Raw genomic sequence first — 11,452 nt, 5'->3', positions numbered from 1 at the left:
GATGATGGAAAGGATCAGCTTCCACAGTTTGAAGAGAGAGAGAGAGTGAGAAGGAGACAGCAATCTGAGAAACAGTAGAGGAAAGGAATGCTTTGCTCTGATGTTATGCCTGTCCCCAAAGTGAAGATTTAACCTTCCAGCAAGATAAGGAGAACTATACTCTCCCAGTGCTATCTTTTCTTGCATAGTTCAAGCATGTAAACTGCCTAACAAATTGCATACAGCGTAGCTATGGCTAAGGGCATAAGTAAATCCATTCCTTAACCACTACCAAAATATCGTGAAGGGAAATCTTGACCAAAGTGAATTGCTACGGTTTATATGTGGTCGCTTTCTCATGAATGAATTAGATTGTGAGTCCGGGTGCCAAGATCAGACTTCAGAGGTATGAAAATAGAACTACCCAATTTAGCTTGTAAACACATTCATGACTTCTTCAGAAAACCTGAATTCATTGTGGTCTCTGAATGAGAAAGGAGCATGGGATGTTTAAAAAAAAAAAAAAGAAAAAGAAAAAGAAAAGAAAAGATCTAATTCTCACTCTTCAGAATGCCCTCCTAAAATTTGGGCTTCATGAGTCCCTCCCTAGCTCTTGGGGGACGACTGTGGCTGCTAGTAAACTGTCCGAAGGTTTAACCACTAGGGGGAGAGGCTGTGCCTCTGGTGCCAGGGAACCAATGGCAGCAAATCGGTACAAGGATAAGCTAGGAGGGATCTAGATCAAGCAGTGGTCAGCTAGGTGCAAGGACCACATGGTAGCTTGGTAACTTTTGAGGATGGCTTCTCCAGATCTCACGATGACTCTTCTCCTACAGACGGATTCTGTGGCTTTTGCCTAGGAAGACCTTTCTCCCTTTAGCACTGAATGTGTAAGTCTTTCCTAAGGACCACTATGACTTTGCAGATACACTGACACTTTTCAAGTGGGAAGGAACACTCTGAGAACTTCTTTCACACTCCATAGTATGCCACCTTTTCTATACTGTAGTGTCACACACGCCAGCTTTCTGAATTTGCTGACTGTTGAATTGATTAGAACAACCCCTAGATTCTCTTTAGTTTGACCTTTCCAAATCTAACGTTAAGGGGGTGGGGGAGAACATTTTATTCAGAGAGTTGAAGAGTAGGTAAAAATGTTAGTTTTAACGACGTCACAGATATTGCAACTTTAAAGAAAACCATCAGGAAATTATTGAAAACCTGAGCACAAGTGGTTTACCCCCAATGAAATGATTATTTGCTTTAAATCATCATTTTCCATAATTAAAAAAATGAACCGAGCCTATAAGTACAATTGCTTAATAACTACAATAGATATGATAAGGTTTTAAAAAGTGAAAATAGATACACTGGACATTATTAGTGTATCCATTGTATACCACTGTGAACCTTTGCTCACACCAGAGTCTAAACACAGGGTAGAAGTGGTGCTTAAGGTGAAAGTTGATTTTATTTTCAATATGTCATATGGCTTGCTTCCACGGAAAAGGGGGAAGGGAGAAAACTCTCAGCAACTATTTCTGGGATTCTTTAAAGGAGTGGGAGGCACAGCGCCTGCTCCTCTTTCAGCATTGATTTTCAACACAATTTGCGATACGGTTTCTCAGAAATGTTGTTTGGCACTCCTGATAATTTCATGTGATTTCAAACTTAAACCACCCAGACTACACAGTTCAGTATTTTCCGCTCCTTTCATTTTCCTTTTCCCTTTAATTATAGAAATCTCTATTCCCTTTTCTGTGGTCAAGAAAGATAGTAAATGCTGCTATTTGTAGACTGACCATGCATTTGTTTTTCTCAGGACGATTCCTATGCTCTTTGCCCAACAAACGCAAACGTCGTGATTGGCATAAGGCTAGGCTACACTTCCAGGCTAACAACTTTTTCGACCCTCACGGTTCCTTCGACTCGGGTGGATGTGGCACACGCCTGGACAGGGGTGGATATAAACAGCAAGTAAACACTCTAATTTTAAACTTGCACTGGAAAGCACTTTCACAATGGGGACAGTGGCGCTCGCTCCGTGTCTCCCAGGGCACTCGCAAAGGGCCCCTCTGCCGGGCTCAGTGTCCCAGATCCTCCGGGTGCCGGGAACCGGGAGTCCGGGGAGGTACCGGGCCAGAGAGAGAACTTCCCGCGGCCGACATGAGCCGGGGGTGCCCGAGATCGTCGCTCCCGCGCGGCCAGCGGAGAACGTGAGCAGCGGGGCGCCGGGGAGAGGGGAGCGGGGGAGAGGGGCGGAGCCGGCGCGGGGGGCGCGCGGGGCGCGGAGGAGGCGCGGAGGAGGCGCGGAGCCGCGCGGCACTTGTCCTGTAATCGATTGCCGAGCGCGCCGAGCGAGCGGCCGAGCGAGCGCGCAGACACGCGGCTCTCACGGACCCGGGCGCTCGCGGACGACCCCCCCACCCCCCACCCCCACCCCGTCCGCGCGCGCGCGGCCGCCGCCGCCGCCGCCGCTGCCCGCCCTCCGCCCGCGGGCGTCTGCGCGAGCCCGGCCGGCGGGGGAGATGTGCTCGGGCTCCGCCGGATCGGTTTCTCGGGGTTTGACCAGCTGTCCCGGGCTAACCCTGCTCCTCGCTGAAGATGGAGGAAGTAAAAACAGGATTACCCTTAGCTACAGATCCACTGCCTTAGTTTCCACCACCAACTGCAGTGCACAAACACACGTTAGGCACAGGAAAGAAAGAAAGAGAGAGAGGGAGAGGACACACTAACAGTAAACACAAACAAAAGGGTGATGGGATTATTTTACTGCATGCACTGCTGAGGTAAATCTCCGCTTGGCTTTTTGCGTGGGGAAGAACAGCTCTTGTTTTATTTGTCTTCTGATTCATAGATTATCTATCAATTTGTGTATGGTTTGCAAAGGGGTTGGGGGCGGGGAGTGTTTTCAAAGTTAAGTGTAATGATATGGAATCTTGTTTAACAGTGTGGTGTGATCGAATGACTTGTTGCTGTTAACCAGTGATAATAATAATGTAGACGCTTTTCTTTGGGGAGGGATGGGTTGTGGCTCTGATTAGGGAAATGATCTTTGTAAAGGACGCTCAGGGAATTTCGTTGAAGATGATGTCCTTTGCCTTAATGCATCGGTCCCCTCCTTGTAATCTGCTTCTGGGATGTTAATGGATTAATCAGTTCTCATCTCTATAGCTGTCATGGATTTGGACTTGTTTTTGCTTTGTTTTAACTTGAATTCCAAGAAGAAAGATTGGATAACCTGGCATAGATTGCAGCTGTCTAGATAAAGGCTATTATACTGTTGAGATTGAAAGCAAAACAAAACAAAAATAATAATAAAAATCTGGTGTGACACATGTATAACAGCAGCAGTTAAATCGCTTTGACAGGTTCTGGTATGGACGAAGGAGATGGAATGAGGATTTAATTTCTTTTTCTTTTTTCTTTTTTCCTATTTTGCCAGAGGCCACAAAACAGTCCTATGAAGTTGGCCTTGGTTCCTTGCTGGGTTCTGCCTGACTGTCCCTCCCCTCGTACCCCCCTCCCCTTTTTCTTTCAGTTTTCTTGTCTTAGCTTTTGGTCGATTCTTAAGGAACCGGTGGATCAAGTTTTTTCTCTTCTTGTTAATCGCATTGCTGTAGCACTGACTGACCTCTCTCTTTCTCTCCCTCCCTCTCTGTCTTTTTTTTTTTTTTTTCTCTTTCCTGAAAGTACGTGGTGCCATTCCTGAGTGACTTTTCCTACTAGACCATCCCAAAGGGACGAGGGGGCGGGGGCGGGGGAGGAGGAGGACGAGGAGGAGGAGAAGGAGGAGGAGGTTGGGGGGGAGTGTTCCTTCTCTCTCATTTCTTGGTTTTGTTTATCAGCCGATCTGTTTGCTGGATTCGGTCTTGGAATGACCCACCTGTAAAGTGCTTTCCCTCCTCCTCGCCTTCAACTCTGCAGGGGGCTTGGCCTGGAGGGGGCAGGGAGGGAAAGGGGGGGGACACAAAAAACTTCTTTCTTTCTTTCTCCGTTTCTCTTCAGCCCGACATTGTCACCTCCTCTTTGAGGGGTTAGAAGAAGCTGGGATCTCCCGACAGAGCTGGAAATGGTGATGAATGTTTTTTAATCAAAGGACAATTTCTTTTGTATGTACATTTCGTTTCTCTTTCTCCTTTTTTCTTTTTCTTTCTTTTCCTTCACTGAGGGTTTAATAACCCTTTCACTGTTGGCGCAGACTTCTTTTCTTCTAACTGACGCTTCTTTTTAGTATGTGTGTTAAATGTGTACATTTTTAAAGAGATAGACTCATTTGTAAGATCTCGGTAGAAACTGCTCCCCTTTAAAACTTTCCGGATCCCTTTCTTTCAAACCTTACGTAACCTAATTGAAAGAATTTGATAAGAGTAGAGCAGGTCGGAATTTAGCTGCTATGTAGTGACTGAGAATTTGATCTGATTATTCCATAAAGAAAGAAAGAAAAGTTTTTGGGGGGTGGGAGGGGGTAGGGAGGCTGGTGGTGAAGGGGAGGGGAGGGAGAAGGGAAGTGGTTTTGGAGACAAGAAGTGAAGCTGCCTGTTTTCCAGTAAGTAATGGAGAAATTCCAGGAGCTAGGGCTAAATATACTTGGCGATCAATACAGAAATGGCTCATTGTGAATAATTTAGCTGCTGGTGCTTTGAGAGTTTTGAAACTAAAGGCAAAAAGGACCCGGGCCAAAGAGGGGAAAAATAAGTAAAAATCTTTTCAGGACTTGTCAATTCTTTAACTTTTTCCCTCAAAGAATACAGTTAGATTATCGATCTTCTCATGATGTGAATCAAAGCTAGGGGGTGTTGTCTCATACAATTTACTTTTGTTTCTGGGGATTAGGTGCTGTTTTGTGTTATTGATGCATGAAAATCATTCCTCACACTTGGGGAGAGGAGAATGCTCCCCTCGTGCACAGCCAAAAGTTTCTGAAATGTTGGAACTCCGAATGTCTTAAGTAGGCTTGGCATTCGTCTCTGGCCATAGTCTGGCAGGAAATTAGGGTACGGTGAGCAGGTGCTTACACAGAATTTGGGGTAGGCTAAAAACGTCATTACAAGCTAGAGTTGGCCAACTGCCGCAAAAGTCTTTGGGATACAGTCTAATACTAAGTATTTTTGTTTTGTTTTGTTTTCTTATGTTTTGTTTGTTCTCTGTGCCCCCCCCCATTAGAACATGATGAACCAACTTGCAACAATTGTGAATAGAGCTGTCTGTATACTAGGGAAGTACTCAAACTGCAGGGCGATTGTGGGAAGTAGTGAGTTAGATAGCAGTTACAGTTGGCAAATTGGAGATTACCCACTCCTCTTATTTTTTTTCCCCAATAAACCGGGTAAATTTTGATGAAGAGAGTTGTTCTTCTCTTGCTACAGCCCATCTCACAGGACACTTAGCGTCCCTATGTCCCTATCCTATCTCCAGCAGGAATCAGATCATTTGCAGAGAGTTCAATGACTTGCAAATGAGCACGCACAGTACACTGTAGTATGTTTCTCGGGCACAGGTTGCAGGAGCAACATGCACTACCTGCTTGGGGCTTGAAATAAGTGAAGAATTTAATGGCAGATACAGGGAAGAATCCTTGGGTAAAGGTTGCAATCTTTTGTGTTCCAGCACTGCACTTTGACTATGGAAACAGACGCAATTGATGGCTATATAACATGTGAGTATCCCTTTTCATTAATTTGCTGTGGGCAATCAAGTGAGCTTCGTGCTACCTGTGTGTGAGTTCCTGAGCCATGAGTCTTTAGTCCGTGTTCTCTAGCTTTATTTGCTGTTCACTGTTTCCCCTTGCAACAGATAGGAGGAAGCATTACCAGAAGCAACCTAAGAAGAGGGCATAGAAATCTACTTATTTCAGAAAGGACATTATTTAAGGCTTGTAGCCAGCAGATCTTTAGTTTCTTATTTGACTGGTTTCCCCGTTTAATTTAAATTTAGAATACATCAGGTTATAGATATTTCTTCTACTGGGGGTTGGGGGGATGGGGGGGGGGAATGTACTAAAGATTTACTGCTAGGTAACCTGATTTTCCCAGACACATCATAGGAAGGAATAGGCTTCTTAAGTTCACCTTTTTTTAAAAAAAGCAAGCTCATTTGAACCATCCAGCAAACATTTTTAAAAAATATTTACTTTAAGGTACTTTATATTGATTAAATTAGATTATTAGAAAAACTTGCTGTTTCTATTACAACTATTTTGGACCTCAGATGGTCTCTATTGTCATTGACCTGTAAGAATGTTATGATAATAAAGTTTGTTCACTTTTCTGTTATGGTGTGTGTGTGTGTGTGTGTGTGTGTGTTTTCCCTGCATTTCATTCATTTACTATGTATTTTATTTCCTTGTAGTTTCTCTTTAAAAAAAAAAAAAAGCATGTTTCTTGAGCGTTCGGTTCTGCGTGCCCTCTGAATATGAGGCAGTCTGAGTAATTAGATATTACATGACAATGAACAGAAACCAAAAGAATCTATTTTTTTGAAAGCAGGTGACAATGAGCTTTCACCTGAAGGGGAACACGCCAATATGGCCATTGACCTCACCTCAAGCACACCCAATGGACAGCACGCCTCGCCAAGTCACATGACAAGCAGTAAGTCTTCATTTTATGATTATTATTATTTTTTTAAATTCTCAAGTGAGAGGTTAGGATTTGTCGGGTCTGTGGGGTCTGCTCACTCTGGGACGGAGGTACTGCTGTAGCTTTTGCTAAGAAAAGAACAACACAGATTTATTTCCGTTCATTCTAGTATCATAAAACATGAGCCTACTTACTAGTCTGAACTGTCCCAAGGTGGCGTTTGCTAGCTGGTGCCTACCTGTACCGGGTAAGAGATGTTATTAGAATTTACTGATTATTGTTTTCAATTCAAGGGTCACATCTAGATTTGATGTTTGGTTAAAAAAAAAAATAGAGAGAAATGTAGTTTTACCAAAGGACTCTTCATGGTTATTTTTTAAAAAAAATGAAGTAGAAGAAATAAGGTTTTGCTGCCTTGGTATGAAGGAGCTAGAACATGAGTGGTAACTTGAAGTGTCACTCGCTTTCTCAGAAAGAAAGAAATAAGAATGTAAAAGTTTCTCCTTTAGAGGATTTGAAGCGAAATGTCATTGAAAATTTGAGGAACTCATTTGCATCCATTTCTTTAAAAAAATAAATATATATCATTTTGTTTTACATTGTCCAGAAGGGGGGAAAAAAAAAGATTTTCAGAGGGATGCTTCTGGGTTTGCAGGAGTGGCAGTTTGAGTTTTCAGTGTTTCTGACGTGGAGCGTCCTAGACAATGCTGATTGTGATAGAAAGGCGTGCTGTGCTGTCAGTGTGGGAGGACAAGATGCGCTTATTTGTGAAGTCTGCCTTTTAATGAAAATGTCTCATCAGATCAGTTAATGCAGTGCAAGTGGTCTGCCACTCTTAGAACAAGCTTGAGGCGTTGCCTTCTTTGCTCTTTGGGTATAGGTTGCAGTCTTAAATAGGAAGGTCATGGTTTATGTTGAGTTTAGTTTAATTTACAATGTATCTTTCTGGGTGATGAAGGAGACTTTTCTTATTGGAAGATTTAACAACTGGGGAAAACCCAAATAAGCTATTTAACTGCAAGCATATTCTTAAGTCAGTTCTGGTTTTCTGAGAGAACTCCTTTCCTGGTCTTTCTTCTAGCCTAACTTAGGTTATTGTAAAGTTAGAAACTTTATAATTAGTGAAGCCTTCTGAATTCTAAGCACAATTATATAAAGTATATAAAGTTACCCTTGGGTACACTTTGCATGTCTTCACCCTCAAGTGATTTTAGTCATTGGGTTGAAATTGTGATTGAGCTGCTTGACTTGACTTCATTTAAAAGTTTTCTTTCTTTTTATGAATGAGGAAAACATATTCAGGAAATTTCATTCTTGAAGCAGGCCTCTAGGATGTAGAAAGGAAAAAAAAAAATCCTGGTGTTGTTGAGTGATTCATGCTGAATTATATTGGTAATCTCTTGTAATGGGTTTGGAGCACTTCGGGTTTTTTTTTTTTTTTTTTTTCTTATTGATTTGAGAAAAGTTTTATTACTGTAATAGTATATAGAGATTTTTTTCACTTTAATGTTTAATATTATTAGTACTTTGGTAGACTATGGTTTCATTTGTTAGAAACAACTTTTTCATGTCTAATGGGTTAAGTTAGACTTACATGGAGCTTTCTATGGTGTGCTACTTACTTACCCTTTACCTCCCCTTAAAAACAAAAAGTGTGTAAAACGCAGAGTAGCTGTTGATTGGACTAACCTGTCCTCTCTAGTCACAACCAGAAAATTAGCAAAAAACCGAAAAGTTCTTGCTTACTTAGTTGGCATTTTGTGATCTGCTTTTTTTTTTTTTTTAATTGCTTCAATTAGAAAGGCATTTCCCTTCTCTTTAAAATAAACATTGCAAAGTATAGAAATGGTTAATGTGAACAGATAAGCTGCTTTATTTATTTATTTTTCTTTGCTCCCACACTGGGATTTCTCACCCAAGAACAGTAAGCTGAAGTTTGCTAATTTTGTGGGTTTTGTTTTGTTTTGTTTTGTTTTTTTAATTTTTTAGCCTGTGGCAATTCCATGTTCATACAATTTTTGGCTGAGTCCTGCAGTGTTTTCAGAGTTGCTGGTTAAATATTTTGGCTCTCACTTCAGAGCTGTCTGGTGCATCCTTTCTGTAGCCTCTATTTACGGTATCTAGGTTACCCACTTCGGTGTTAGATGGGGAAGATAACCAGTTTTCCTCTCTGGTAGATCTAGGAGAATCATCAGTATTTTAGATTGCCAAAGCAAACAGAGTCTGAGAAAGAAAGACTCTTGTCTGTTAATTAGAACAGGGGCCTAGAGTCAGTCACTCCGATGTTTGAAACTTGGAATAAATTTTGTATTCAGGGCCAGCACCACTTGCTTCTTTATCCATTAACATATGTTGTTGCCTTTAATACATGGAAATAACATGTTCTCTGCATTAAAATAATATATTCAGGTATATTTCTTATGAGGCTGTTTCTTTCATTGAAGGAATTAAAAGTTTGGGTTGGAAGTATTGGAGCTAGAAGTCAGTGGGAAAACTTTTCTGATTGGATAAAATAGTGTCTATAGGAGGAAAAAAATCATTTATGTGTAACTCCAGTAAGGCATGATAACCCACTTACTCTGCCTTCACGAAACGGGTCAGCATGACTATAATGTACCAGTCATCAGTTTAGTGGACTTGGTGACTATTCTAAGTTGAAGGGCATCTGTACACTGACTGCCATCTATAGCATAAGAAGAATGACAGCAGCCATCACCACTTGACAGTACTAAAATAGAGCTGGAACAACTTGGGAGAGAAGGAAGAGGGATACGATGCCTGACAGTTTAGGGTTTTAAATTTACGAATAAGATAACCTTCAAGGAAGTAGCAGATATTAGTGATCCTAACATGTCATAATGATTGCTTCCTGTGTTTTTAGAGTGTTTTTTTTTTTTCATAGAACCCTTTCGACTTTTTCTTCCCGAGTACGGATCTCTTTGATAAGAGGATGGGTGTTGTTGCCTGAGATCATTAGTGTCCATGTTGAGTTCGCTGACAGTTTTCAGTGTCAGGGATGACAGTGCTTGTGGCTTGATGGCTCTTGGAAACACACAGAGTTAAGCGACTTTAGAAACAGAATCTAGAAGCTAAGGATCTGAGATAGACAACTCAGAATGGTATAAAAATAATCTGTATTGTGTTCTGACCTGTGAGATGAAACTTATCTCGTGATTCAGTCTGTTTCTGGGTTAGCTCATTCCCAATTCTTGGAGTCCCGGTTCAGTATCAGATATTCTATACTTACAGCTGACTGTTTTTAATGTTTAATTTTTTTAAAATCACATTATCTAACTAATTAATGTACATGTGCACATAAATGGCACGGTATGGATGACAAAGCCACAGACAAAGCCAGCTCCTGCCTTCCACTGTGTGGATCGTGGGTATGGAACTAAGGCTTCCAGGCTTGGCAGCAAAACTTCCTGCCCAATGGATCATCTCAGTGGTCTTTGAACATTTTTTTAAGGTGCTAAATTCATAATTTATTTTACATCTACTTTTATGGCCATACATGAATTTTCTTAGCAGGTTATAGCGTAAGTGATGGGAAACTGCCCCATGACATTAAAGTTTCTATGACTTTAAAGCTCCAGGAGGAGTGGCTATCCAGTCAGTGCTGTTGATGATCAGCCAGCTTGATGGCCAGGTGGCATGTATGGAATCGGAAGAAGTAGTAATTCTTGTTTTACAAGGCTCTCACCAATCGTCAGGTTAGGGAATCTAGTTTAGTCTTCTCATGGTGTTTTACATTCCTCCTTTTCATAGATTGTTTCCGTTCTTAGAACAGAGTGAGATAGACATGTAGTATGAGGTTCTAGTTCTCACATGTGCAAACTGAGGCTGGAAGAAATAAGTTGACCCATGATATTGCCGAAGAAAGACAAAATTCTCACAGTTGGGATGTTATCTTGATTAGCTAACTGTTGCCTCTGTAGTGTCACCCTGGCATGGTGTCTGCTGTGTCCCAATGTGGTGTTTTAGTGACAAAAACCCCTGCGAATTTCAGAAGTAGTGGAGAATTGGTGTGAAGGTGGAGCAGTGTCGGTATCCTGTGAAACTGTCCTCCAATAGGATCTGTACAACATAGCTCACTGCAGGATTCCCTGACTTTCCCAGTTTCTTCTGCCGCTTAGTTTGGCAGTCACCCTAGGTTGGATTTCCATAGGGCACACCCTAATGTAACACCATATCAGTTTGATGCAAAGCATAGCTCTTTTTGGACTCAGAGCAGTGATGTTTGTGTGCATGTGTATGTGTGTGTGTGTGCGTGTGTGTGTGCGTGTGTGTGTGTGTGTGTGTGGTATGCATGTATGTTTCTCTCTGTATGTATGTGTGTGTTTGTGTACATGTGTGTATTTGTGTGTATGTGTATATGTATGTGCAGGCGGCTGCATGTGTGTCTGTGTATGTGTGTATTTGTGTGTGTGTGTGTGTGTGCACATAGCTGAACAGGTGTATGTTTGTGTGTATTGTATATTTGTATGTATATATGTGTGTGAAGGCACTGCATGTGTGTCTAAATATGTGTGTATGTTTGTGTGTGTATGTGTGTATGTCTCTGTCTCTGTGTGTGTGTTGGCATTTAGTTTTCATTTGCTAGAACTTGAAAAACCACAACCAAGAACCCTGATTTCCCAGCTGTCAGAATTAAGTGTCATGAGTATATCAAAAGCAGAGAAAAAGGGAAAAGTTTAGACAGAAAGCAAGCATTCATTGCAGGTCATTAACAGCAAGACTGCTGCTTCTCTTCCTCTGTCCCTCAACCAACCTGGCTACTCCATTTAGGCGGTTTAGAGGTGAGAAGGCAAACAAGACAACTTTCTGTAGAAATGTTATGTTTCTGTGTCAAACTCTCTCCCTCCTAGTAGAAGTCCTTTTTTTTTTTTTTT

The 11,452-nt window shown here is 41.7% G+C and overlaps 1 protein-coding gene across 6 annotated transcripts in view; it reads left to right on the top strand.

Moving 5' to 3' along the window:
- Window positions 1–2,545: 2,545 nt before the first annotated feature.
- Ikzf2 (IKAROS family zinc finger 2) overlaps window positions 2,546–11,452 on the top strand; it is a 149,677-nt gene continuing 140,770 nt past the window's right edge. For 2 of the 6 annotated variants that reach the window (XM_021197925.2, XM_021197927.2), the window contains exons 1-4: window positions 2,546–2,768; window positions 3,988–4,091; window positions 5,590–5,638; window positions 6,468–6,572. In XM_021197925.2, the coding sequence (XP_021053584.1) occupies window positions 4,062–4,091; window positions 5,590–5,638; window positions 6,468–6,572 (184 nt within the window). In that variant the 5' untranslated portion in view covers window positions 2,546–2,768; window positions 3,988–4,061. Of the gene's footprint in view, window positions 2,769–3,987; window positions 4,092–5,589; window positions 5,639–6,464; window positions 6,573–11,452 lie in introns of all 6 variants that reach the window. The other 4 variants (XM_029538997.1, XM_029538994.1, XM_029538996.1 and 1 more) reach the window with 3 other exon arrangements.

Source organism: Mus pahari, chromosome 5, assembly GCF_900095145.1.
Source record: "Mus pahari chromosome 5, PAHARI_EIJ_v1.1, whole genome shotgun sequence".
NCBI classification, from domain to species: domain Eukaryota; kingdom Metazoa; phylum Chordata; class Mammalia; order Rodentia; family Muridae; genus Mus; species Mus pahari.
Note: the sequence above shows the minus strand (reverse complement) of the source record. Positions and strands in the feature narration are given on the sequence as shown.